This window comes from Thrips palmi, unplaced genomic scaffold, assembly GCF_012932325.1.
Source record: "Thrips palmi isolate BJ-2018 unplaced genomic scaffold, TpBJ-2018v1 HiC_scaffold_16, whole genome shotgun sequence".
NCBI lineage: Eukaryota > Metazoa > Arthropoda > Insecta > Thysanoptera > Thripidae > Thrips > Thrips palmi.
The window spans coordinates 15,679,449-15,707,297 of NW_023144625.1; the positions used below are offsets into that span (position 1 = coordinate 15,679,449).

The following is a 27,849-nucleotide window of genomic DNA, read 5'->3' on the forward strand; positions in this document are numbered from 1 at the left end:
TTACAGTATTTGGAAATTAAATATAATTCGCCAAGCACATAATATCAATATACAGAAGTCGAAGATGGGACTCGTACACTCTAGGGACAGCTAATAAACACATCTATATACGCTTTAAATACTATTAACAGACAAAAACACAACAAACTACGTAGTACATCAAACATCTATAGCACATAAGTATAGCAACCGAATATGTCACTTATCACCGGTCAGCTTGCGAATCACATAAGGGTAAAAGTAATAAAAATAAAACGTCTGCCAATCGAAATTATGTTGACATATATCGTCTCGAGCAGGCTTATAAAGCATTCCAATTTAAAAAAAAAAAGTGAAACAAAAATGCAGGAACAGGGTTTGCATGTGCGAAGCCAGAGAAGGGCCGGAGTGGCTGCGCGCTGCGCGCCCGGTGGGTTGGCAACCCTTTCAACTCCAGCGCGCGGGAAGGCCAGCAGACCGCGGCAATCGAATTTTACTTTTACAAGACATGCTCCACAAAATAAAAATTACACGCCATACGTATATGATATACCAGTACACGACGAACTAATCTAACGAGTACAATTAAAAGTCATGTGCCATTTAAAAGAGATTCACAAAAGGGTCGTTCTAAGCCTGGCATCGAACGCCCTCCTGCCCGCACAAGCAACTTTAACGCTACTTCGCTACGACGAACGCTTGGAATACCTCTGCTGCCGTTCCTGGACGCGAACGAATACTAGGTGTAAAGACTAGTTGAGGGCGATGCCCGCGACCGCAGGGCCGCAGGCGACCATGGCGAGGACCTTCACAGAGTCCAGAGTCATTGATGGCCACTACTCCACTACTTCATAAAATCGGCTGGCTACAAGTCACAGTTTATTGCCTTTTAAAATAAATATCACAAAAGAAAGAGAGAGACAGAGAGATAGAAAAGAAAGAGTCTCGCGCGCAAGACTCAAACAAAGATAAGAGTAACACTCGAATATAAAACATATAAACATTGGCAATCAAGAAAAAGGCTCTCTCGCCTCTGATTTAATTTTCTCTTGACATTATAACTACTACTATTTTATAAATAACAACTAACAGATCCTAGCATCGGCTATTTACAGACTCATATGACACTAAAAGTGCAGCGTGTTGAATCATCATGCTCTTCAATTTCATCCTGCATTTTTTCTTTGGCATGCAGTCATCATATGCACCTCTCCAGTAGAGTACGTCGCACATGCATCTTTGATAAACAAAAACGTAAGGAGATAATAAAAATTGAGCAGGAAACTGGAATATCGCCCGAGCTGGCAAGTCGCACGCAAACAAAATTAAAATAATTTTTGGTACGTGCGCTAGAATTAACGCAAAAGGAAGCAACTCAAGTCGCAAGATTAAGAAGCGCCCTCCAGAGCGCAAAGTGTCACTGTGTCACTGTCAGTCCCTGCGTGCCGCGAGACCTCCAAGCGACATTATCACAAACACGGCACGACGCGAGGCGTTCCGACCCAGAACAAACCAGTGCTTTTCAAACAACAAACTAACAAAACCATGACCATGTCACAACCCGTCTCGATCCTCCTTTCTTTCTCTTGTTTTTGTGCGCTTCTCCTCGCAGAACGGCGCCAGCCCCTCACGCCATGGCATCCAGCTGCACGGCGGGGTCCTTCTTGTCGGCCTGGCCCTTGTTGGCGGCCATCTTGGCCTCGCGCAGCGAACGCGCGATGCGGCGCCGCGCCAGGTGCATGGCCCAGACGGCGGTGTGCACGGCCACCACGAAGCTCAGCCCCAGCACGCACACCACCGTGGTGCGCGTCGGCTTGGCCCAGTCCAGCACCGGGTACACGCACGTCCGGTCCATCCTGCGGCAAGGACAACGACAAAGCAGTGAGTGGGTGCACCAGTGCACGGACTCGCTCTACCAAAGCTCAAAAAAGGATGGGTCCGCGCTCCGCCGGCACGGCACTGCACTGCCTAGCGCAGCGTAGCGCAGCATAGCGCCGTGTCGACGGAGAGCTGCAGTCCCGTCGAGCAGCGCTGCGCCCGGGACTGCCTACCCCACAGGCGCCATGCCCGGCAGTGGGGGATGACGCCCTGCTCGACCGCCAGCGCGCTGACCTGTCGGTGCCGCCGGCCAGGAAGTACACGAGGCTGAAGCTCAGGTAGATGGTGACGAAGAGCAGCGGCCAGAAGGCGTGCAGCAGGCGAAGCGGGTGCGCCGCCAGCAGGATGTCCATGATCATGAGCGCCGAGTTGGCGGCGTGCACCAGGATGTTGAGGGCGTCCAGCACGTGCGTCTCTGCGGCAGAGAGAGAAGAGTTGCAGTCACTTTGTTTCACTGGAGCAGGGTGTGTTGACACGGCCCGGCGCTACCCCGCGCTCGCGAGCTGTTCTCTTGCGCGTGGAGTAGCGCTGAGCTGCGAGTGACCCAGCGCGGGGTACAGTCGCGCCGTCGCTGCCGCTCCGCCCGCGCCACTCACCTGGCTCGTAGACGGCGACCCAGTAGGTGCAGGTGATGCCGATGGCCACCGTCACGGAGATGGTGTTGAGCACCCAGTACAGGCGGTGCACCAGCGGCAGGGCGGGCGCCTGTAGACTCTGCGTCGCCGCGGGGCTGCTAGGCCCGTTCTCACGTTCCGCTGCAAAATTCCCGCCAAAAACACATGAGTCTCGGTCGTGCGGATAGTGGCATGCACTGCCTGCAGGACGGACAGGCCACGGACGGGCGGGGCCGTTAATCCAGGAGGAGATAAAGCAGAGTGCGCAGGTGGAGGCGTCCACCGTAACGGCCGGGCCTCTAAACAACGAAACAACGCGTCGGTGTGTGCGGTTGCCTACCCCGCCAGGCAGGCAGGCAGGCAGGCAGCCAGCCAGCCCGGCCCTGGCACTATTAATACGACGCAAACGTGAATAATAAATCGACAGGACGGTCCGCGGCGGTCCGTGGCGTGGTGGGGTGGGGTGGGGAGGCGGCATTACTCAAACAGTTGTCGCGGCCGGGGGGCAGTTTGCTTTCGAATTGCTACGAACACACCATCGGTGGGGAAAATGCCACCCCGCTGATACCCCGCGCGTAAGGGCAGGACAGAGTCGGGCGCGGAGTATTTCCGGGGTCAGCTAGCTTCCCACCAGTCCATGCACAGTCCAGTCCGACAACAACGGGTGCCTAGAAGTGCCGAGGAGGTGCTGATGCTGACGACATTCCACAAAAACAGTGCGCGCGTGGTGCGGGGTGCTACAGCTGGCAAACCTTACGAAAAAAAGTACCACAAAAACAAACCAGAAGCAGCTTCGAGGCACTTACTACACCGCGGCGGCAGAGGGTGGTACAGCGTCTGCGGCAGCCGGCCCCCTGAGTAACGGAGCAACGACACCCCCACCGACACCAAGCCACACTTAGTAAGATTAGTATACAGGGCAGTGTAGGCTGACACCAAGCGGGCCTACACCGGAGAGGACCGCCGGGGAGGGGGCTCCAGAAGGGACTTACTACTACACGACACATTCACTTGACTGCAACGAAAGTAGGGTTGGCGGCAACGCCAAAAGGAAACTGGAAAAAACAGTTGATTTTGACAGAGGTGGTGAAGCAAAGGAGGGTTAAAGTGAGACACTCTAGCAGGGAGTGATTTCTGATTTTTTGGGGGGCTCAGAAATCGAAAGACACTACTTACTGTGAGCGTAGTCTATACTACCGTATGGCTATGAATCGACCTTACTGGAAGATGCAAAGGAATGTCTACGGAAGTCTCGTCCGCCGACGCACACTTTCAGAGAAGTAAAATAACGACTTGAGCCGCTTTTACTTTTCTGCCAGTGTAGGCGAGGCGTCAGGCGTACCGTAGGTTACTACTGTACTACTGTACCTCTGCGCTGGCGCCGGTCCTGGACGAGGCTGGAGGTGGCGATGCCGGCGCCCAGGGCGGCCTGCAGGCAGCAGCAGGCGAGCCCCCAGTTGGTGAGGTAGATGGGCCACTTGACGTAGCGCACGCCGATGTCCTGGCCGTCGCGGCCCGCGTCCAGCACCGAGCACACGGCCACGGCGAAGAAGAGCACTGCCGACAGCCAGCGGTAGACCACGTACCACAGCGCCGGCGGCTGCCGTGGGTCCTGCCACTGTAACACGGAACGCGTCAGCTAGGCGTCAGCCACCAGACCAAGTGTACAGTGCAGGCGGCGAGTGAGGTCCGAGATTTGGGGCGTGGCGCGCGACTCCCCGAAGTGAGACAAATGTGGTTGACGTCCTGCCGGTCCTTCGGGGCCTCCCCGTGTGGGCCTTCCACACTCCGCGCGCCGAGTGAGTCATCGAAGGGAACTGCGGAGCCACCTGAGGAGCCTCCTCGACTCGAGGCTTGTCCAGCTTTTCCTCGGTGGCCAGGCTCGCCAGGCTCGGCAGGCTTCAGGCGGCAGGGCAGCCGTCATCTGTTTCCGTCGGTTTCCGTCCTCTGCGTCCTCTCACCATTTGCGTCGCCTAGCCTGGCCTAGCCTGGCCTAGCCGCCGTGGCGTGGCGTGCCGTTCCCACGGGACCGCGTGGCGTGGCGCGTGGCGCTGCCGGCCGCGCGTAAACGGCCGGGGAAAGCAAGAGGACGCCGCCACGCCACCGCGCGACAGCGCAGAAGGAGAGCGAGGGAATGTCGCGTGAGGAAAAGAAAGACGATAATTTGTCTCACTCAATCCGGCCGACGGGTGACGGCCGACGCTCACCTCGGTCTGCGTGAACTTGTGCGGCGAGTGGTAGTCCGCCCTGAGGAGGTCGAGCCGCAGCTCCCGCCTCCACAGCTCCTTGATCATCCTGCAACAGAGGAACAGCAAACGGGTGACGTCAGAGACATTGTTTCGCTTTGCTCGCGTGGCTTGCGTCGTCGTTTCGTTCTGGCTCGGACTGTACACATTGGGTGCGCTTATTGGATGATGGGGGGCGTTGGCGGCGTTGCTCAGGTGGGCTGGGAGTCCAGGCCGGCCCGTGCTGTGCCGCGCCGTGCTGCGCGCTGCCCTTGCGCCCGGCCGACCTCGTCCTTCGTTCCTCGCTCCGAGTGACATTCATCCAAAATTAAAGGGCTCGGAGGAAAGTCCGGGCCTGGCGGCTATTACCGGCACCGTGGCCGCCTCGTCGTCAGCCACCCATCGGCCATTCAATCGCCGGGGACGAGGACGAGTCAGGCCACCTGCTTGCCGCCGCTTGGCGCCAGCGTCCAACCCTTCACGGCCTTCGAGTCACGCCACCCTGCTGCTGCCACCTCATTGGCGCGGGGCGCCTAGCGCCACGTCAGTGTACACAGTGCGCCGGAGACTCCAGGAGACTCCGAGTCGGTGACTCAGCGCCAGGGTTAACATAAATCACAACTTTGGTTGTGTTTGTGGCACGGCATGGGTGAGGGGAGGCGAGGCGGGTCTTGGCAGTGTAAGTGGCTGAATTATGCGGGTGCGAGCGCGGAGCTGCACAGCCTGCATAGGGCCGAGGGATCGCCTCCGTGACACTGCGAGGCGGCTATCCGTCACGGCCAGCGGCACGGCACGTCGCGGCACTGTCGTCTTGAGACGAGCAGAGGAAAGGGGGGGGGGGGACTCCAACAGGCGCGTGTCTAGAAGTCTAGTCCGCGGGGCTGTGGGCTGGAGCAGACGCTGCCACGCTGCTTGCCAAACCCGCTAGAGCTAATCAAACTCGCGATGAAATGAGAGAAAATTGGCGGGTGTGGGGGAGGGGAGGGGGCGGCGTCTCGACGCACTCCATCGACAGCTCTGCAGGAAGCGGCCACTTGCGTGCTCACAACGACTGGACACTGTCCCGGCCACACACACGCCTCGCCCGGGCAGCCCGGGCCACCGCCACCGGCCGTGAACCCGAACGCAGCGTCGTCGCCACCGTCGGCGCGCTGCAGTCTGCGTGTCTTCGTACACGGAACGGTTTTGCGCGAGGATGTACTCGAGAGGCTCGCACTGCTTGGCGCCCCCACCGCCTCGCCGACCTCATCGACGCCTCCCCGCAAGTGTTGACACGGGGCAGGGCCACACGGGCAGCGCGGGGACGGGGATTTCCACCCCTGTCGTCCAGCCCGTCCAGCCCCCGGCAGTGTCACTGTCGCGGCAGAGCAGCGAATGCATAGTTAAGCGCCGAGGCTTGGCCGAAGGGGGCCTCCCGCGGACCCGCCGCAACGAAACTCAATTGTTGTCATTGACGATGGGGCTGCAGATGATTCCATTTTCTCGACCCGAAATGGCTACCCATTCCGGCTGCGGTCGCGCCGGGTGTCTGCCTCGTATCTGGGTCGGCTCGTTTCGGTGGCCAATCGATGCGGCCATACCTTTGTGCGAGAGAGATGCGCGACGTACGGACGGCGGCGGACGGGTGGACGGGCCAACAGAGCATCGCAGCGCCGCCGCACGTATGGCACGTATGGTGCGACTGGTGGATGAAACCGGATCAGCCCACCGAGAAGCCGCGAGATCGATACCCACCGGGGGGCTGAAACTCTTTTTTTTTTCGGGCCACCGCGTGGCTGCCGGCCTTGCTTTGATTACTGCGTCGCTGTACTACGCTGGACGGACTGCTTACAGTGCAGGAGGCTCCGCGCGTGTTGCGGGACTATTGCAGGCCATTGGCAGCCTTGCAGTGCCTTGGCCGGCGTTGGCCAATGCCAGCACCACCTCCAAATCCGTCTCCAGACAACATGCATTCAAGTCGCTCGCCCGGGTGGCCGCCAAAGGCAGAGGCAAGTGCCAGCTGATTCCGAGCGGGATTCTCTGTCTCGGGTGGGTGCGAGAGAGGCAGACTGACGGGAATAGTGAAATGAGCCCGCAGACCGCCAGACCGCGCGCCACTGCTAGCTGGCCTTGCGCGCCGGGGAGGCAGTCGAATGTCACGCCCCGGCGCGCAGCCCTGCCGCCGGGTTGCCTACCCGCCGGGCTGGACCTCCTCCCTCCTCGCTCCCCGGGCGGCGTGATGCAAGCCGCCTGTTTCCGAACCGGCGTCCCGTCCGTTCCGTCGCTCTGTCTGTGTCGCACTCATGGGGCGTTGCGTGCGGGTCGGTGCGGGTGCGAGGGGGACAGAGCGCTCGCGCTGGCGGCGGCCACTGCGTAACAGCGCGCGGAGCGACAACCAGTGCAGCGGCTCGGCGGTGATCGGGTGAACGCGGCACTGCTTTGCATATTCTCTCACTGTGGTCTAGAAGACTGCCTGCCGCGCCTGCCGGCTGGTGTTTCCCGCCAGGGGGGCGGAGGGGCATATCCTGCTGCGGGGGTGGAGGGCGGCGGCGGAACAGACGGGTCACACCACCACGGGGCCACCAACCGTAGCCAACCGGTGCGCGGGGCTGCGTGGTGCTGCGCGGTGCACGGGGAACGTCATCGACCAGGCCATGCCATGCCACAGGCAGCCATAGGCAGCCATGGGCCATTGGTGAGACTGGCTGTGCGCGAGTGAACTCGGAAGGGCACGGGACGGGGCAGCGCGTTGCCCCGGCCGCAGCGTGGAGCACGGCCGGCACGGCCCTTCGCGTGTGTGTGCCGCCTAACAAGACAATGCATTATGACAGGGCGAAGGCGATGGGGATGATCGCCGCGCCTCTTCGCGGAGTCCACTTTTTCCGTCCCTCCCTCCTTTTGTCGGAATGACACAGTTATAATCGAGTTGGAGACGGGGCGCGGCGGCGGCGTGGCCTGTGCTTGACAGCGCTCGGCTCAGCCCGCGGGGCGCGGGGCGGCGCGGGGCCGGGACTAGACCTTCCGGCGAGTGCAGCCCGTTCCTTCCCCGCTCCCCCGCCACTGGGCACGTCGTCGTCGCCCCAGTCGCGCAGGCACCCCAGTCGCCGGGAGGCGACGCGACGCATTAGGCCATCTCCATACAATGCCCGGGCCAGAGGGCCCAGAGGCGGGCCCAGAGGCGGGCCTAGAGGCGGACCTAGAGGCACTCGGGCGCACTCGAAAATCAAACACAGCGGTTGTCTCGCCACGAAGACCAGCAACGGGACGAGAAAATCAATCCGTCGGACACACCGCTACACTGTCAATTTGAAGCAGGAGGGGGGGGGGCGTCAATAATTTGTCGCGGATGCCTATCGATAATGACGCGGCTGTCATACGCGGCGGAGGGGGTCGTGTGCCGCGTGCGGAGCGTGCGGAGTCGGTGGCAGCCTCGTCTATTTGCGTGACATGGCAGGTGCGTGCGCGATGCGCGCCGCACGCCGCGAGCGCGGTACTCTACCCTTCGCCTCCCCGGGCGACTCTGGGACTCTGCGACCGGGCGACAGGTACCCGGGTCAATAGAGGTGGCGGGGCAGTGCGGCCGGGCCGCGGCGCTCGGCGTGTGTCGCTGTGTTTCCCCGTGCTTGTCGGTACACTGTCGGCGCTGTCACTGTCAGTGTGGCGGCACGCTGAAGGGTCATTAACGCGCGGCGTTACGTCCTTGCCGCGCCAGTGCCAAGGCCGCGCGGCCGCGCACCTGAGGAAGGCGAAGCGGCGAAGCTCGGCCAAGCGGGCCCGGCCGTCGAGGCTCCTTGACAACCCCCGGCCGCCACGGCCGCCCCCGCCACGGCACGACCGGTGGCACGCCATCCACTCATTCAACAGCCACGACAAACAAACCCTGGGATAAGCGATAAGCGTGAAAAATTCACCGAAGTGACTGAACGTGTCCGCCACCACCAGCAGCAAACAAGCGGGGAGGAACACGAATCGCACTCGGCGGAGAGAGCAGTGTCCCGGCGGCAACGTCTCGGCGGACGAGTGGGCCAAAAGGAGTCGGGCGGCGCGGGCGGACTCCAGAAATCGCCGCCTGGTTCGCCGGCTCCCCGCTTCCCCAGATGATGGATCACAAAGTCGTACGTGTTGTCGTCGTCGTCAGCGTGCCGCCACGCGCAGTTCGCGCAGTGCCCCAGGACACGCCCTGCACCGAGCCGGGGGATATTTAAAGAAACTCGGCAACAAGGCAAGTGTGCAATAGACTCGGTCCAAGACAGCGAAGTTGGGGCGGCCGACCCTCCCGGCTGTCAAGCGGAACGACTTTCGAATTTGTTGGCACACCCTCCCAAAATTTTGGCAAAAAAATAATGGAAGGAATATTTTTGTACTATGAGTTCATTTCGGTTCTTTGCTGTTGTTGTCATCGTGTTTTCGGGAACTCCCGTTGTCTCGCAGGCCTCTCCTTCCGCGTTCTGCATGTCCCCAATTGACGCCGGCGCGTCCACCGCGTCCACCACGCCCAGCACGTACCTGCTACTGTACACCGCGGCCGTACACCACGGTCCATTCCCTGCCTCTTCCTCTCCAGCGCGCTGAGCCAAGAGGCGCCACATGCGACCGCCGCCCGCCACACCAAGCCGCGCCGTGCGTTGCCGTGCCGCGCCTCCGCGAAAGGCCGCGAGGGCGTCGAACGGCCTCCACCCATTACGTGCGTGGCACGCCGCCCCGCCGCCCCGCCGCCCCGCCGCGGCCAGCGCCCAGTCCAGCGCACGTTGCACACACGCCAAAAAATAATGAACAGGAAAACACCCGGTTCGCAGTGGCGGCATTGTAACGAACCCGACTCCGCGCCGGCGCATCGCACGACGGCGACGACGACGACGACGTCCCCCCGGCGGACTCGCACACATTTGCAGCCGCGCTAAGTAAACCCGGCGGAGCAATCTCGCACCGCGCCGCGCCCTCCGGAGGCTGAAAGGGGGAGGGGAAGGCGCTTTCAGCGAGCCGGGGCTCTCAGGGCTTTCTCGGCGGCAGCAGCGCTTCTTCCTCGTCGCGGCCGAGGGTTCAGCAGCCCGACCAGCCCGGGCCGCCACCAGGTAAGTGCGCAGGGTGATGGAGGCGGGAGATACCGCGCCACGGCCGAGAATGCCGGCCCCGGCAACGAGACGGCGGGGAGCGCCCCGCCACGCTCCGGCAGCAGGAGCGGCAGCAAGGAGCAGGCCTTCATGGTAATCACGGAGGATGGCGGGCGGTGTATCAAGGCCCGGTAATGCGCCCCTCTCATTAAGGCCCGTGACGAGGCCCCCCCCCCCTTTCCCCTCCCGCCGCCGATCGTCGTCGCCGAGGCGCGAAAAACGCCGCCGGCCGCCAATAGCCCTATATCAGCGAGTCGCTAAATTCGGCGCGACAACTGGCGGCACGTCGGCGACACGTCGGCGACGTCTGCTTGGGCTGCCTGGCCTGGCCCCTCCTGCGCACGGACCACGGCCAGGGCACCGCCAGGACCGAGGGCAGGACGCACTGGACAAAGTATTAAATCAGTTCGGCATAAAGTAACGCATGACGGGTCAGGCGTGGTCAGGCCAGCGCCGGCGAGCGGCGAGGAGACTCGGTCGGTAGTGAGCAGGACCGGGGGGGGGGGGGGGGGGGGGTCGCGGCGGCGGTATCGCAACGGTGGCAGGTTACGTCAGCGAGACATGCCGGCGGGGCGGGCAGTGGAGGGCAGGGCAGTGGCGGGGGCCGGCGCTCCACACGAGCATCGCCACGGCGCGGCAGGCGGGCAGGGGGCAGGCGCAAACCGCCACAGTCGCTAGAAAGTGTGCAGGCCGCCGACGCCGCCGACGCCACCGACGCCCTACGCCCCCGCCGCCGCCGATGACCGCAGCGATCCTCGTCCTCGTCATCGCAGGGCAGCATGCTGCAGCAGCAGCGGCCTCCTGGAAAGCGGGCGGGGCGTCACGGTGCACGGCCACCGGACCAGAGCCGGCACTGCCCGCCAGAGCACGGCGTGCTGCCCGTGGCTAGGTCAATGTCGAGCTGGCCTACGCCGCCGGCACCCAGGCAGCCGTGACGACCAGCGAGCAGCGGCGGGGCCTCGTGTAAATGGCGGCGGCATGCAACGCGCGCAACGCGCCGAGTGACATGTCGGGAGCACGGCCAGTGGAGCACGCCCAGTGGAGCACGCCGACGACATGACTCACACGGCCCGGCCCAGCCCTTACCTGGCGGCCACGCTGCGGCCACGCGGCGCCAAGCCAAGCGGCCGCCGTTGATGGCCAAAGTTTGGGGCGACGCCTTAAAATTTCATGCTCCAACTCGGGGAGGACCATGTTGTTGTTCCAGCGCCGTGTGCGGCGACAGTCTCGTTAGTGTCTTGTTGCGCATCGCTCTTAAATCGACCACCCAGCCACAAATTATACCCGCCCCGCCCCGCCCCGCCCCGAGCCGAGCCAAGGGGTGAAAAAGCGGAGCGGCAGGATGGCACACCCCTTACCCCTTCCACGACCTCCAGGCTGCTGCTTTGCTGTTTTATTTATTAAGGATTACAAGCAGGGACACCACCTGCGGGCTGCGGGTAAAAATTAAGAGTCTACAGCAAAAAAAAAACAAAATGTATACGGCAAACAAAAAACCGTATGCGGCAAATCAAAAACCGGACGAGGCAGACCAAAAGCCGTATCAGCAAACAAAAAACCGTATGCGGCAAATCAAAAACCGGACGAGGCAGACCAAAAGCCGTATCAAAAACCGGACGAGGCAGACCAAAAGCCGTATCAGCAAACAAAAAACCGTATGCGGCAAATCAAAAACCGGACGAGGCAGACCAAAAGCCGTATCAAAAACCGGACGAGGCAGACCAAAAGCCGTATCAGCAAACAAAAAACCGTATGCGGCAAATCAAAAACCGGACGAGGCAGACCAAAAGCCGTATCAGCAAACAAAAAACCGATGCGGCAAATCAAAAACCGGACGAGGCAGACCAAAAAGCCCCTATCAAAAAAACCGGACGAGGCAGACCAAAAGCCGAATGCGGCAAACAAAAAACCGTATGCGGCAAATCAAAAACCGGACGAGGCAGACCAAAAGCCGTATCAGCAAACAAAAAACCGTATGCGGCAAATCAAAAACCGGACGAGGCAGACCAAAAAAGCCCCATAAAACAAAAACCGGACGAGGCAGACCAAAAGCCGTATCAGCAAACAAAAAACCGTATGCGGCAAATCAAAAACCGGACGAGGCAGACCAAAAGCCGTATCAGCAAACAAAAAACCGTATGCGGCAAATCAAAAACCGGACGAGGCAGACCAAAAGCCGTATCAAAAAAAAACCGAAGCGCAAATCAAAAACCGGACGAGGCAGACCAAAAGCCGTATCGCAAACAAAAAACCGTATGCGGCAAATCAAAAACCGGACGAGGCAGACCAAAAGCCGTATGCGGCAAACAAAAAACCGTATGCGGCAAATCAAAAACCGGACGAGGCAGACCAAAAGCCGTATCAGCAAACAAAAAACCGTATGCGGCAAATCAAAAACCGGACGAGGCAGACCAAAAGCCGTATCAGCAAACAAAAAACCGTATGCGGCCAAATCAAAAACCGGACGAGGCAGACCAAAAGCCGTATCAGCAAACAAAAAACCGTATGCGGCAAATCAAAAACCGGACGAGGCAGACCAAAAGCCGTATCAAAAACCGGACGAGGCAGACCAAAAGCCGTATCAGCAAACAAAAAACCGTATGCGGCAAATCAAAAACCGGACGAGGCAGACCAAAAGCCGTATCAAAAACCGGACGAGGCAGCCAAACCGTATCAAAACCGGACGAGGCAGACCAAAAGCCGTATCAGCAAACAAAAAACCGTATGCGGCAAATCAAAAACCGGACGAGGCAGACCAAAAGCCGTATCAGCAAACAAAAAACCGTATGCGGCAAATCAAAAACCGGACGAGGCAGACCAAAACGTATCAGCAACAAAAAACCGTATGGGCAAACAAAAACCGGACGAGGCAGACCAAAAGCCGTATCAGCAAACAAAAAACCGTATGCGGCAAATCAAAAACCGGACGAGGCAGACCAAAAGCCGTATCAGCAAACAAAAAACCGTATGCGGCAAATCAAAAACCGGACGAGGCAGACCAAAAGCCGTATCAGCAAACAAAAAACCGTATGCGGCAAATCAAAACGGACGAGGCAGACCAAAAGCCGTATCAGCAAACAAAAAACCGTATGCGGCAAATCAAAAACCGGACGAGGCAGACCAAAAGCCGTATCAGCAAACAAAAAACCGTATGCGGCAAATCAAAAACCGGACGAGGCAGACCAAAAAGCCCCTTAAACAAAAACCGGACGAGGCAGACCAAAAGCCGTATCAGCAAACAAAAAACCGTATGCGGCAAATCAAAAACCGGACGAGGCAGACCAAAAGCCGTATCAGCAAACAAAAAACCGTATGCGGCAAATCAAAAACCGGACGAGGCAGACCAAAGCCGTATCGACCGTAAAACAAAACCGGACGAGGCAGACCAAAAGCCGTATCAGCAAACAAAAAACCGTATGCGGCAAATCAAAAACCGGACGAGGCAGACCAAAAGCCGTATCAGCAAACAAAAACCGTATGCGGCAAATCAAAAACCGGCGAGGCAGACCAAAAGCCGTATCAGCAAACAAAAAACCGTATGCGGCAAATCAAAAACCGGACGAGGCAGACCAAAAGCCGTATCAGCAAACAAAAAACCGTATGCGGCAAATCAAAAACCGGACGAGGCAGACCAAAAGCCGTATCGCAAACAAAAACCGTATGCGGCAAATCAAAACGGACGAGGCAGACCAAAAGCCGTATCAGCAAACAAAAAACCGTATGCGGCAAATCAAAAACCGGACGAGGCAGACCAAAAGCCGTATCAGCAAACAAAAAACCGTATGCGGCAAATCAAAAACCGGACGAGGCAGACCAAAAGCCGTATGCGAGCAAATCAAAAAAACCGTATGCGGCAAATCAAAAACCGGACGAGGCAGACCAAAAGCCGTATCAGCAAACAAAAAACCGTATGCGGCAAATCAAAAACCGGACGAGGCAGACCAAAAGCCGTATCAGCAAATCAAAAAACCGTATGCGGCAAATCAAAAACCGGACGAGGCAGACCAAAAGCCGTATCAGCAAACAAAAAACCGTATGCGGCAAATCAAAAACCGACGAGCGACAGGCCCGGGCGACCAAAAGCCGTATCAGCAAACAAAAAACCGTATGCGGCAAATCAAAAACCGGACGAGGCAGACCAAAAGCCGTATCAGCAAACAAAAAACCGTATGCGGCAAATCAAAAACCGGACGAGGCAGACCAAAAGCCGTATCAGCAAACAAAAAACCGTATGCGGCAAATCAAAAACCGGACGAGGCAGACCAAAAGCCGTATGCGGCAAACAAAAAACCGTATGCGGCAAATCAAAAACCGGACGAGGCCACTTCGCACGGGCGGAGGCCTTTTTGATCACTCATTGGTCCGTGATGATCATCGCGAGGACGATGGTCATCATCATGAGGGCGGTCTGCTGGCCGTCCAGATCCTCGACAAGACAAAGGACTCGAAGGGGGGACCGAAAAGGAAAAGAACAGCGCCTGAATCCAGAATCCTTGAAGGCCCTTAAGAGGATTCGTTTTGAATTGTGGCGGTCGCGTTCGGGACACTGCTCCGCGCCGCGCTGCCGCGCTCGTCTGGGCCGGAAGCGGCCGAGCACGCGTCTTCCGCCTTTTCAAACTTTTTGACGCAGCCTCGCGCCTGCTGAGCCCCGCGAGAAGATAAACCGTTTATACCGGAAAGCCGCGGGCTGCAGGTGGACGCCGTGGACCCCGTGGACGTCGTGGACGCCCGCCCCTACCGGAGCTCCAAACACGTCTCGAGAGCTTAGCGTAGGGCGTGGGTGTGTGAGTCAGTGTGGCATTCCAGTACAGACAATGGTCTCATCTCGGTCGATTACCTATGTGCGCCTCCCCGGCCTCGCCTCGCCCCGCCCCTCGGCGGCGCGGTGCCACGAAAACACCGGCACCACGTCGCGACCAGCCGCGGCCTGTCCGCCTGTCCGGCAGCGTGGCTGGCCGGGCTGGCCGATCACACACACGCGCAGCGACGCGCGGCGCATGGAATTCCCTCTCTCTTTCTCCCTCTTTCCCTCGCCCGCACAAACAACTTCCACCCAGCGCGGATCCTCCCCATACACTCTTTCCCTCCCCGCGCGCCGCCGCTGCTGCTGACATCGCCGCGCGCGCGTGTGTGAGTGTGTCGGCAGCTGTATCACCCTCACAAAGCGTGCGCCTGCGTTGTCCACGCGAGCTGGGCGATCGGGAAGTAAGTGCGCCTTGTTTTTGCGAATGTGTGTGTGTGTGTGGGGGTGTGGAGCGAGCGCCGCCGGGGTCCGATTGGCGCCGCGGATTGTGTTGCGTGTAGCGCCCCCGGTTCGCAGTAATCTGCTCCAGGTTGATACCGTTCCCGGCAGGAGGCCGCCGTCACCGTGCGGGCGGTGCGGGCGCGGCTGCGTGGCTGGCGGTCATTCCCCGGCGCCCCGCTGCGCGCCGCGCGATGACACCGCGCCGACACCGCGCCGACACCGCGCCGCCGGGCTGCAGCACTGCAGCATGCACTTGACCTAGAGGCCGCCGCCCTTGACGCGCTGCAGCAGGCCGGCGAGTCCGCCACGAACGCGGCGGTGGCGCGGTGGCGCAGTGGCGTGACCGAGAGTCACCGCGACGGTGTGACAGTGTGGCGGCGTGGCGGCGACGGTGGCGTTCGCCCACGTGACGACGGCGCGCCGCTCCCTGGAAGGTTGGAAGCGACGCAATTGATTCCAACTTGGCGTGCCCCTGCCCCGCAGAGACGGGCCGAGCGGCGGCCGGCGACATGTTGCCGAGAGGTTGTCGAGAGGTCCTCTGGCTGACCGAGACCTCGTCGTCATCCGTCGCTCCGCCCGGCCAGAACGAGGTACTTGCAGTGGCCGAGCGGCCACGGCAAAAAGACGCCCGTCTCGATCGCCCGCAAGTTCGGGCAAAGAGAGAAAAAGTCGGTGTTTGTTCAGAGGAGTGATTTGGTTTCAGTTTGCAGGGGGTAGCAGCCAGCCAGCCAGCCGCCCCGGGGTGATGTATGAGCGAACGACTGCCACCCCACCCCTACCCCGCCCTGCTCACCCCGTCCGCGCGTGGCAAGTGGCAAGAAATGAAGGAAAGATCATGAATAAATCATGAGACCTGTGTCGCGCGCCGGGACGCGAAATTCAAAAACGATCTTTGGGAAACGTTTGTTTGGAGAGGAATTAGAAAACCAGCGGACGGCGAGGCGAGGCGTCCCGCGGGGGAAGCGTCCTCCCTCCTCCCCCCCGAAGAAAACCCGGCTCGCGACCCCGCCCACCCCGCCCCTCGGGCCCTAGCGCGGGAAGGACGCCGGCAATGAAACGACTTCACTACTTAGCGTGTCGCGCCGACCCAGATCAGCGCGGCGGCACGCGTCCTGGCGTGATTTGCCACGAAAGACCAGGCATTTCCCGGTAGGCACTCTGTGCGCCATGCCATGCCCCCTCCCCCCGCGCCTTCCCTCAGGTCTAGATCAGTCTGAATCCGCGGGCAGATAACACGGACCGACATGTCAGCGGCCGTGCGCCGCGCGTGGAAAGCCGACATAAACGTGAGCGGGACCAGGGCGACCAGGGCACGCGGGGAACCCGGGGGCGGCCGCCATTGTTGAAGTGTGTCCTTTAGAATTTTGGGCGTCAAGGGTTGGGCGGCAGGGCCTCCCGTGAAAGGGGTGCGGACGAGGGCAGAGGGCCCGGCCGGGCTGTCGAACCAAGGGAAAGAAATGGAGGCCGTCCTCCTGCACCTCGTGTCCTTGACATGTCCTTGACAGTGATGGCTTGTTGTTGCTGTCCTGGCTGGATGGCCCTTGCCGCCCTTGGCGCCGTGCCGCCCCACCACCCTCCACGCGACAATGTGGTCCTTCTGACGAGGCCGCCACAGGTGGACAGGACAAGGGCCTCGCGGGCCTCGAGGGCCACGACGGCCACGTGCTTCACAGTGCGGTGGGCCTCGCACGCGCCGCCGCCCGCGTGATTTCGTTTTTATTTTATCGTGTGTCCGTCAAAGAGCGCGCGCCGATCGAGTTGTTGGAGTCACTCGGCCTGGGTGTCTATAAGGAGTACTACGTATCTGTTTTCAGACGACACTGTGAGGGGAGGCGGGGAAGAGGCCTGGAAAGAGCATCATGGACAGCTCGCGGAACAATCCCCATGAACGCGTGCGCGCGCACGTCAAGTCCAGAAGTTGGTCCGGCCGGCCTGTTTGGAACAAGGCCGACGAGCCCGCAACGTCCGGGGCGGAACGGCCGGGAGGAAGTGGATGGGGGTGCGGGCCGGGCGGGGAGGGGAGGGGGGCGTGCGGTGTGGGGCGGGGGCGGTGGGGCGCAGTAGGGCGCCGTCTTGTCTCCTCGTCATCTTGCACCCGGTTTGCTCACAGCAATCCTCGACAAGCCACCAAGTAGCGAAGTTTGCAGCGCCAGTCGCGGACCGCGGAGAGTCTGTCCGACGACCCGGCCATGCCGCCGCCGTGCTGCGCGCTCGGCGGACCGGATGGCCCTCCGGAGACGCGATAGGGTTGGGACTGGAAATGGAGAGGGCGGAGGGGTGTTGACCGCGGACACACTGTACAGCGAGTCGCCACACGCGCGAGGCAGCGCGACGAGCTGATAACAAAACCGAATCGTACAACATAGACGCACCGCCGCGCTCCCCGTGAGAAGCGCTAAGTATGCAGCGAGACCATAATTTGGATTTGCTTAAATGCCTCATCTCTGGCGCGGCTTTTCTTGTCGATGCAAACACGGCCGTGACGTCTTTCTGGACGTCTTTCTGGGAGCAGCGCGATGAAGGCGCGCGAACGTGAGGACCGCGTCGGCGTGCACGTGCAGCACGAGGCACACGACCGGCGGACACGCACGTTGTCACGCGGCACGGGCCGAGTGGAGGGGGGAGTTTCAAAATCGCGCGCACCGAGAGGAGAGGCCCGGCGGCCCGGCCCGAGCACGGCGATTTAATCTCCCGCGGGATGGGGCAGCTTCCCGATATTTGTGGCGACGGTGCTGCTCGCGAAACAAGTTTACTTGCCTTTATGTTGTGCTCGGGGGGCGGCAACCGCCGCAACCCCACGCCGCCCCCGGCCCGGCGCGGCCCGGCGCCATCCCCCTGGGCCCCGCCCTCCAGCTGTAAACCACCTCGCGAACCGAGGACGCCCAGCCAGAACCGAGGCGGCAGGATTTTGTTTTCTGGAATCCAATTAAAGCGGCGCACACCCTTGCCAGTGCTTATGTCGGCCGCCGGAAGCGCGCCGCCAGGGCCCGCCAGGACCCGCCAGGACGCACACGGCGAATCCCTTCCCCGATCCGATTCTAATGTCTCCCCCACCCACCCCCTACCTTTTTCACGACCTCCCAACGCCTTTTCCGGGAGCGTAGTGGCCGCGGGGGAGGCGGGGGTAACGGCCTGGGACTTCATCAGCTGCAGTTCACTGCCGCGTGTAGTTTCCATTCTGTCCGCAGCGCGGGGCTGCTGGCGCTGCGGGTAAGTGGAAGGTGAGTGGTCCTTTATTTAGGGGATGAGCCGGGCGGGGTGGGCCGGGCAGGCCGGGCCAGGTGCGCTGCAGAGACCCTCGCCCGCTGGTTTCATTTAGCGGCGTGCTGGCGCTAGCGCGCTGCAGGGCCCGTTGCCGTTCCAGCGAAAGGCAGACCCCATCTCGGACTGTCCCTCGGGGGGCGGCGGCCGGAAGCACAGCGCGTCGCTCACGGCACGGCTTTCGCGAAAATCTAGCGGCCGAGCCGAGGACGTCGTCATGCCGGGGGCGTGCCGGGGGTGTAATCGCGACCGAGACTGCCACCGCCACGCGGCAGGCTGAGGTCACCGAGGCCCGCGAAGGTGAAAGGTCGTCGTTCGATCTCCGCCCACGACCACGGCCGCCACGGCTCCCCCGGGAGCCAATATGTGTACATTGTAGCGGAGCCAACCTCGGCGACGTCGTCGCCTTGCGCGGACTTTGATCAGCTCTAAATTAACAACGACGTCCTGGAAGCCCTGTGCGCTCGGCTCGGCTCCTCCTCGCCATCGTGCGCGTCGTGTTTGCGGCCGAGGACTCGGCACGGCGGCACGCGGCCCGAGGGGATCGGAGGCAACTTTACCGGGCGGATGGGCGGCGGGGGGATGGCGGTGAACTGGAGGACGGTGATCCACGGCCCACGGGGGAGGGAGGCGGCGGGGAGGCGGTGTTTGCGGGCCGTCTCCTCTATATTCATTCAGTCCCTTTGGCCGCGGCGGGGCGGCGGGGCGGCACGGCGATGGCGATACTTTCTCCCGTGCGCCATGTTGATCATCATATTGGATCTGGGCCACGGGGCCGGCGGGGTGGGCAAGGGGTGGCGTCGTGCGTGTCCTGGGGGCTTCCAGCTGCCTCCAGCAGTCTCATTCGCCGGAGACAAGTTTCGTCACTCTGTCTCTCTCGCACTCAGGCCCGGTCCATGAGGCGTGCGAGAGAGACAGGCAGGAAGGCTCCAGCAGGCGGCGGCGTAATCAACAAAGTTGCCGATTTGGTGCGCGTTATCGGCCGCACCTTATCGACTGCCGGGGAAGCCGATGTGCCTTCCGTTTAGTTTTTCAACTCGAGTGTTTCGCTGTGCGCGTGAGCCTCGTTCCCAGCCCGGCAGCGCGGCCCGGCCCATCACTTCCAGCAGCCTCCAGCGACTCCAGCGGCCCGCCCACGCGCCCCGCCAATGACACCGCCGCGGGGTGCACTCCAGCAGCGGTACCGCGCCAAGGGGCTGCCGGGGGCGGCCGGGGGCGGCCGGGGGCGGGGGAATGCGATATGCGCGCCAAATCCGCTGCCTGCATTACTGCGAGCGTGACGGCGCCCGCGGCGGCGGTTTGGAAATAAGCCCGAAAACGCCTCAGTCGAGCAACAGGCAGGCTGCAGGCAGCAGGCAACCCCCTCGGCGCCGGAGCGAGCCCGCGCAGTGCTACGCAGTGCCAGCGGGCCACAAAGGAGGCTCGCGACAAGGAACTGCTCCTCGCCGGCGTCGTTGGGCCGCGGGCGCAGCCCACTCTCTCGACGGCGAGGCGCTGCCGGGCGGTGCACCGCTAAATGGCCCAATGCGACTCCCCGCGGAGGGTGCGGTGGCTGCGGCCACCCCTTTGCGGTCGCAATAAGCCGGCCGCGCCGTCCCGGAGGAGGCCATGACGGCCATGAACAGCGGGCCGCACTGAGGGGGACGACGGCGAACGCGGAGGGCCAGGAAGGTGCGCTTTTAGCGAGCAGGCCGCGGTGCTGCCGCTGCTGCCGCCCCGCCCCTCTGCCGCGGCCTGGACGCCCTGGACACGGCAGCAGCCTCGGCGTGCCTTGGCGACGAAGGCGTGGTCGTCGCGGTGCTGCTGCGCTGCTGGCACAGTGGAGGGGGCGGCCATAATTGCACCCCAGGGCGCACTTCCTCGCCGTTTGTCCGCCACCACCGTCTGGCTGCTCTGGCTGCTCCCGCCCCCACCAGCGCACAACTCCGTAAAGCTAATTTAATTTTTTGTCCTTCTTTAGACAACGAACGAAAAAGGGTGTGGAGCCGGGCCGCCGCTGGGTCGGGAACTTGAACGCATCCGGGACTCCCGAAGCGTCGCCGCATCGCCGCCGCCCTGCCTTTGGGTAACTCGGCGTGACAACCGTCGACGCCTCGTCACGCGACCGCCGTCACGCCCCGCGTCCCGCGTCACGTCTCGTCACGAAGGGGCGGCCTGGATGCCGCGACGGGCAGCCCTAGCGGGGCGGCCCGGCGAGCAGGCAGGCAAGCAAGCAGGCAGGCAGCACGGCGCTCATTTCGTGTATAAACTCGAAATAATGAGATTAGCGGATGAGAATCCACTCGGAGGGTTAACTTTCGCAGCGAGGTGGCGCGCGGGCAAACACCGGCCGGATAAATTGGTGATAAATCATGGCGGGAGGCGCCGGCGCTTCCGGGCGGCAAAGGAGAAAAAAATTTAATTTTGAGCCGTTTGAGAAACAATCTATCCTCATAACGTCGGCGAGGTGCGCAGGCTGCGCAGGCTGCGCAGGCCTCCATGGAGCGGCCAATGTTTGCTCGTTCGCGAAGCCGTTCTTTTCTTTCCGAAGAAGGCTCTGCTTTTTCCGGGCAGGTGCACTGGCGGGCCCTGGACCGCCGCCGCCGCCAGGCCAGAATGTTTTCTCAGTATATGATTTCCAGCGACCCTCCAGTTTCTCGCCACCCCACGGCACTGTGCACTATTTCTCCCTTCGCTTGGCCGAGTAGTTCTAGTCGTCCTGGACAAGGCCCTGCTTGCCGCCACAGCCACCGTGCTTTGCTCCGAAGCACTTAGAACCCCCCCAACCTGCCGCCTCGCGTCCCTCACGCAAATTAGGCGCGATCCAGACAATAACAACAGTGACATTCTTACAGACGACCGTCGAGCTACTGGCCGGTCCGGTCCAGCCGGAAACAAGCAGTGCGTGTTTTGTTTTGGTCGGCGAGATCGAGGTGGCCGTCCTGGCCCACAGGTGGGCCGGCCGGGTCGGGCCTAGGCCTGACTGGACCGCGGGACCGCTGCCTCGTTGCCTCTGCCACGCGCACCCCGATGCCTGGCAAGGCTTGGCAAGGCGCCCCCGGCGTGCGGCCTCTCCAAATATTAGCGAGTGGAGAGGACAGCGTCCATTAGGGCGCACCAGGCCGACCCTCCGACCCTTCGACCCAGCGGCGGCAGCGCCCTCCGACCCACCGACCCTCCCGCGACGACAGCCCTACCCCGCGGGGCGAAAATCCGGGCGGGCCGGTTTGCGGACTGGATCAGAAATGATAACTTGAAACACACCGCGGAGCAGAAACAGGGTGCGGTGCGGGGCATGGAAAATTCGTATATAAAAGCCGGCCCGGGAGGGCCTCGAACTCGGTCCCGCGGCGGCGGGGCGGGGGCGGGGCAGGGCAAGGCGGCTCCAGCAGATGGCATTGTGCGTTGCGCGATTACACGCACGACACTGTAATGCGCAGTCTTGGCGCCGCCATATGGATCACGCCCACACCGAGCACGGAGTGCAAGTGCTAGTGCACTGCTAGAGCTGTAGCGGGAGGGAGCGGCGATTCGCATCCCCAGCGGCGCGCCTGCCCCGCCCCGCCCCGCCCCGCCCCGCTCCAGCGCACTCCACACGGCCGGCCACGCGTCAGTAAATATTGACAGATGCTCTCGGAATTATTGTACGGCGTGAAACCCGAGTGTGTGTGCGTGTGTGTGTGTGTCCTCCCTAGGCGGTCCTAGAGACCGTGAAGCTGTCGCGTCCAGAGGCCCCTCGAGCCTCGCCACAAAGTAGAGACACCGGCGTGATTGTGTCACGCATGCCCTTCTGAATCGGCCCCTTTTCGAACAGCTTCCGACGACCGCGGCACGGCGCTGCGGACACGGGACGGGACGGTCCCCGCCGTGGAGAGCGGCCTGGCGGAACGGCCCGGCACGGCGCACTTGTTCAATTGAACCCGGTGACACAATCATAGATACCAATCGAAGCACGACGTATTGGGCTCGGTACAGCGCCGTTGCGGGGGCGTGCCAGCGTGCCGCGGACTAGACCGCGGCGTGGGCCCGGCTGCTGCCGAACGGCGCTTCTCTCTCGCACCTCCACGGGACGCCCCGCGAGTGCGAGAGAGGCAGAGCGACGACAGCTCCGCTCGGAATGTGCGCTTTGAATGAGCCTGCTGCTGGAGGATGGGATGGCGCTGCGGTTGCCTGCAGACTCCAGACAATCTCCTCCCGGCCGGCCGGCCAGCCAGCGCGGCGCGCCCCCGATCCCCGTCCCCGCTTAGTCCCCGCCGCCGTCATCGCGGCTGCCGCGGCAGCGCGCCGGAAAGTGGCAAACTCAATTACCCAAGTCTATTGCGCACTTTAGAAGCACGTTGTCGGGGAGAAAAAGAAGCAGCGCTTGATAATGAAGAGGCGACCGCGTCGTGCCGACAGTGTCGTGGCGTGCGTCGCCCCTACCCGCCGCCTCGGCGCGGTCCCTCGGCGCCCCGCTGGTCCCCTCCGGGCGGCGGGGCGCGGGGCGCGCGCTCGGGGAGTTTGCAGTCTTGATTCCGGCGCTGATGGCGATGCCCATCCAAATCAATTTCCACTTGGATTTCGCGTCGGCCGGCGTGTTGACTAGCGGATGAAGGTGCGGGGCGGCAGTCTTTGTCGCACACGACGGGGGCGGGGCGGGGCGGGGCGGGGCGGGGCGGGGGCGGGGCGGGGCGGGGCGGGGCGGGGCGGGGCGGGGAGTGCGTAGGGCCAGGAAGTGGTGAGTGGTTTTCTTTTGTGCGTCGGGAATTGGATTTGATTGACAATTCCCTCTTCCCTGATGGCGCGGGCGAAATGGTGCGGCGCGTAGTAGCGCGTAGCCGTGGCGTAGCGTAGGGACCGACTTGGTGGTCCGAGCGGCCCGTCGCCCCGCCAGTGTCCCGCGCGGTCCGTCCGAGCAACTTACGCAGCGCGGTCGACCTGAGTACTTAATCGACTAGTTTTCCTTCGAATCATTCCGAATTATTCGCAATCAGAAAATGATGGTTTTGTTCCCCCGTTAACGTTCCTCCGGTGGGAGATTTCTGGTGCCTAATAATAGTTTTGCCGGGATGCACACGCTTGATGATACATATTCTAGAGTGGGCGAGTGCACAGTCCGGGCGGGCGCTGCGTGGCGTTGCGCGTAGCGCGTAGCGCGTGGGTCCGCAGCTCTAGTCGAGGCAGTCAGAGTTGCTTCACCGGCACTAGACTTTTGGGACGGCCGCGCCGCTTGCGCCTCGGACTCGGTGAATGAAACATAGGGAGCGAAAGGCTGCCCACGCCATGCCGCCTTCGCCGTTCCCTCACAATGGAAACCCAACGCGCCCCGAAAAAACACACTATTGAAACAGTCAATAGCTTCTTCGATTATTTGCACAGATGACGGCCTGCTTGACGTGTTCCCAGGGATGCAGCGCAGCTAGCGCAGCAGCCGCCACCGCCGCTCCAGGTTTTTCTCCAGCTCCAAGTTTCTTTTTCCTGGGGAATATTCTCAGCGCCATGATTGTGACACTTCCGAGCGACGCGCGACGCGGCTTGGCGTGGTCAGCCTGCCCGCTCTTCCGACCAGTGTGCTGCCCGTGCCCGCGACACGCGAGCCGCCGGAGCCGAGCACGGCGTCATCGGCCGGACTTCCCCGCGGTGCGTTGCGCCACGGCCGCGGCGAGGCTGGGCAGTGCAGGCCGCGCTAGACCAGCCCAGCTAGCCGGGCCGCCAGGCGAGGACTACACTACTAGACTCACTAGGCCGCTGGCGCTGCTGGCGTCGCCTGTCACTGTAGAGGCCGGACCGGCATCGGCGGGCCGGGTAGGCAAGGCAGAGCACCGCGGTGGCGACACACAATGTTGGTTCACGTCATCGCGCCGAGGCCGGCGTCCTGCGCGACCGGCTGCCTGCCTGCCTGCCTGCCTGGCGCCCGCCTGGCGGCCGCGCAATTCGCCGCATTCTCTCTCCGCCGGACCGCCAAACCGCCAAAACCAGTCCGGAAGGAGGACACTTACTTTTCGGAGTTCGTCTTGGCGACTGGTACTTCCAGTGGGGGCGTGGAATCTGCTGCCGAGGTTCCCCTCGACGGCCACGGCCTGGGTGCGGGCGGCGGGGCGACGACAAGGCCCCCGAGGAGACAGCGACGCGGGACTTCCCCGTGGAGGACGCCGACGACGAGGAGGCCGACTTGTCTAGGTGGTTAACCTTTCGCCGGGAACTGGCAGTAGAACCGCACACGCACACACACGCACGCACACACACACTCCCGCGCAAGGCGTCGCTGCTGCAGACACTCGCGGCACGACGAGGACGACGCGAAGCACGTCGTGTGCGCGGCGGTGGCGGTCGGCGCGGCGAGCGGCGATACTCCGTGCCTCACTCGCTCACCCCGCGTGCCGGCCCAGCACTGAGCGCGGCGAGGCGAGGCGGCCAGCGTCGAGCGGCGTGCATCGCCCCGCACCGCAGCACCGCGTCGCGGCGGCGGCCTTCGAGGCAGCGGCACGGCGGCACGGCGGCCAAGCGGCGGCCAGCACCGAGCGCTGCGGCGGCGGTGGGCGTCGTCGCGACGCTCCGTGTTGTGGAACGCCCCCCCCCCCCTTTCCCCCTTCTCCAGCGTGCTCGAGCCCCCTACGCCCGCCTTCTCCAGGTAGAGGTAGAGGTGCCCCCCGTCCCGGGCCTGCTTTACTCGCGTGATCGCATGAACACGGCCGGGCGGCCGACCCTTCCCTTCCAAGGCCCCAGACGGCGTCCTGCCGCAGGAGTCTGGGGCCTCCAGCCTCCAGGGCCTCCGTGGCGGCTGGAGCGACTGGAGCCGGGGAGCACTCAACGACATGATGGGCGTGTTTCGTCTGGAGGGTTCACAATTTACGTGACGGGGCGCGACGGGAGGGCCGCAGCTGGCTACCTGGGTGGCGTCGCGTCGCGTCGCGCCGCGCCGCTGCGAGGTGGAACCCCTAACCCTGCCATAAGCCCCCTCCCTCCCTCCCCCCACACACCTGCTCCCGCGCGGCGAACGGCTGCATTCGCATTCGCAGCCATTGAGTGCTGCGCGGCGGGGCGCGGCGGGGACAGGTGCATAGTCCGATGGCCGCAGGGCGCAAGGCTGGGTCGACTTTAACAACAACTGCAGAGAAGGACGGACTTACACTAGCTCGGAAATTCCTCAACGGCCCCTTCGGAACAACGTGTCCATTTTCGTTACGTAACGGGGCCGTTCGAGTCGCCCTGCCCGGCCGCGGCCGTGCGTGCACTGTGTGCGTGTCGCCATGCTGCCCGCCGTCCTGGAGGTCTCGGACCCGGACTGATAATGCGCGCGGCCAGTGCGGCGTCACGCCCGCCGCCACCGAGTCCCCCGTCGGGGGACAGAGATGGAGAAGCACTGCCATGCCAGCCCTACAGTCACGCCAGGAGTAGAGCCTCCGATTCTGCTGAATGATGCAGCAGTACGAAAAGTCAATGGTGTCCTCTTCCGCCCCACCCCGCCCCACCCCGCCCCGCCCCGCCCCGCCCCTGATAGCTTTCTTAAATCTTCATTCCCCAAACACGGCGACATTAAAGCGACCGGCTCTGCTTATTTCCTGGCCCATCGATATTGGAAGTGAATTGGAAGTGATCTGGGCGAACACACGGACCCCGGCGGCGGCCCGGCTTTGCCTCGATGGCCGTCGTCCCTCAGGTGCGAGTCCAACGACGACGCTGCTGCAGTGTAGGTACCCCCTCCCCCTTCTCCTCTCACACACTCTCACACACACACACACACGACGCTTCTAGATTTCAAGTGCCGATCCGATTCCAGTCTGCGATGGCTGCGCCCCTGGCGGCCCCTGTTGGCGTGCGACGGAAGCACAGACGCGGGGTGGCGGCCTGGAAAACGATATTCAGCTCCTGGAGCAGGAGGCGGCGCTGCGGCGTGCATCGGCGCGACGGCTCAGTGGCCGTGGAGGTTCCAGATGGCCTGCCGGGCCTTGCCGGGCGGTCGGAGCCATTTCACTTACGAATCACTCGCGGGCCAATGCATGGGACATGAGCACGATAGTCCGGGAAGGATGCCAAACGCACCCCTGCGAGACTCCTTTTCTGCGAGTCAGCCGCGTTTCGGCCCTGATTGACTGGACGAAAGTGGAAGAACCGCACCAAAAAGACGATTTTCCTAGGTTTTTCTTGGCTCCTGATTAAAACAAAAGTCTCCTAGATTCATAAGTAAAATGTAAAATATGAACGCGGTGGCGTGGTTCGGCGAAAATGATCCCTGCCACTCGACACGGCCCCGCCTGGCCGGCCTGGCCGGCCTGGCCTTACCACCACGCGCGTGCGTGAGTCACGGCGGGGCGGGGGTTGCGGTCAAAATCGGTGGCTGCGTCCGCGCCGTCCGCGCCGTCCGAGGGGGCTGTAGGGGACTATGGGGCTGTAGGGGCCGAAGGCGCTGATCCGGATGCAGCCTGCAGGGACTCGCACGCAACGCGAACCACCCCGTCTGCCTGCCCCAAGGCCCGCGTCGACCACCCTCCCTCGCCCCCCCCCCCCTCCCCCAAGCTCCGTCGAGACAGCCGGTCGGCGACGGCCAAGTCGTGACCAAAAAGTCCAGCCCCTCCCGCTCCTCCTGCCCCTCCTCACATTTCGCAATCATAAAAACAACCCCGGGAATATTTTTACTTTCATATTTTGAAAAATTACTTGCGGGCGTTGTGATTCCTCGCCGGTCTCTCGCAAACTAATTTGATATTCCCGGGCCGGCGTGTCGGCGTCGGCGGTCCAATATAACCCCCAGTAGACTGACGCTATGGATGCAAAATGAGCGGTTCGAACTCGGAGCCGCAGCGGACAAATAAGGTGCGGGGAGCAGCAGGATGGCCCTGGCAGGCAGGCAGCACGAGTTGCGGGCTGATCGTCGCAACGTCATTTCGGTAATGCAAATGTGAGACAGCGAGCAGCCCGGGACGGCCGGGACGGGCCTCATCGTTCCCCGCCGCGTTTTCCATTTTCTTCGGGAAAGTGGCTGCGCGCGAGGCATGGGGAGGCCGAGGGTGGGGCCGGGGGCGGGGCCGGGGGCGGGCGGGCCGGCGACCCCATCGCCAAGGCCGTGGCGGAGGCCGTCGAGGCCGCCGTGCCACGCGGCAACAGGAACGACGCCAGTAGTCATTCCGATCAAAAATGAGATGTGCCAGCTTTCGCCCGGGTCTTCCCGGGGGCCTCGTCCGCCAACTGGCTGCACTTGGAGGGGACGGGGGCCGTGCGGAGGGGCGGCGGATCGGCGGCGGCCGCGGCGTCCCAGGGGCGGCGCCGTGCCGCGCGGCCCGCGAGCTGCGGGGGGCATTCACGCTTGCAATCTAGTCGGCGATATGCAAAATATTTCCGGGGAACCAATCGACTTTACGGTCGGTCCCAGTCCCAGAGCTGGGACGGGGGCCGCAAGAAGGCGGGGCGGGGCTGCGAAAGGCCGCGACGCAACACCCCAACCCCCTTGCCAGGGCCATGCCGGGGCCTTGCCAGGGCCAGTGAACTCGCCGTAGGGATGCCGTGCACGGAACGGGAAGGGCTCGCAGGGTCATTTCACTGCTGCTGCGAAGAGTTTCGGGTTACGTGTTTGCTTGAAAGGACAACAAAAGAATTAAAAG

At 62.3% G+C, this 27,849-nt stretch overlaps 1 protein-coding gene across 2 annotated transcripts; it reads right to left on the reverse strand.

Annotated features, from left to right (window-relative positions):
• On the reverse strand, nt 1–24,626 carry LOC117642713 (protein rolling stone-like). 2 transcript variants are annotated; one of them, XM_034381170.1, is made up of 7 exons: nt 24,250–24,626; nt 4,679–4,766; nt 3,840–4,089; nt 3,464–3,526; nt 2,454–2,612; nt 2,092–2,272; nt 1–1,835 (listed from the first exon to the last, which is right to left on the reverse strand). In XM_034381170.1, the coding sequence occupies exons 2-7, from the start codon at nt 4,763–4,765 to the stop codon at nt 1,607–1,609; spliced, it is 969 nt and encodes a 322-aa protein (XP_034237061.1). In that variant the 5' UTR covers nt 4,766; nt 24,250–24,626; the 3' UTR covers nt 1–1,606. The 2 variants fall into 2 exon arrangements, with proteins under 2 accessions (XP_034237061.1, XP_034237063.1); XM_034381172.1 differs by lacking the exon at nt 3,464–3,526 and having other exon boundaries at nt 1,607–1,835.
• Nucleotides 24,627–27,849: the final 3,223 nt, after the last annotated feature.

Coding starts and splice junctions, on each gene's coding strand:
- LOC117642713 (XM_034381170.1), bottom strand. CDS start 4,765: ATGATCAAGGAGCTGTGGAGGCGGGAGCTGCGGCTCGACCTCCTCAGG. Junction 4,090..4,678: donor ACAAGTTCACGCAGACCGAG/GTGAGCGTCGGC, acceptor TCCGTGTTACAG/TGGCAGGACCCACGGCAGCC. Junction 2,613..3,463: donor AGTGAATGTGTCGTGTAGTA/GTAAGTCCCTTC, acceptor GGAATTTTGCAG/CGGAACGTGAGAACGGGCCT.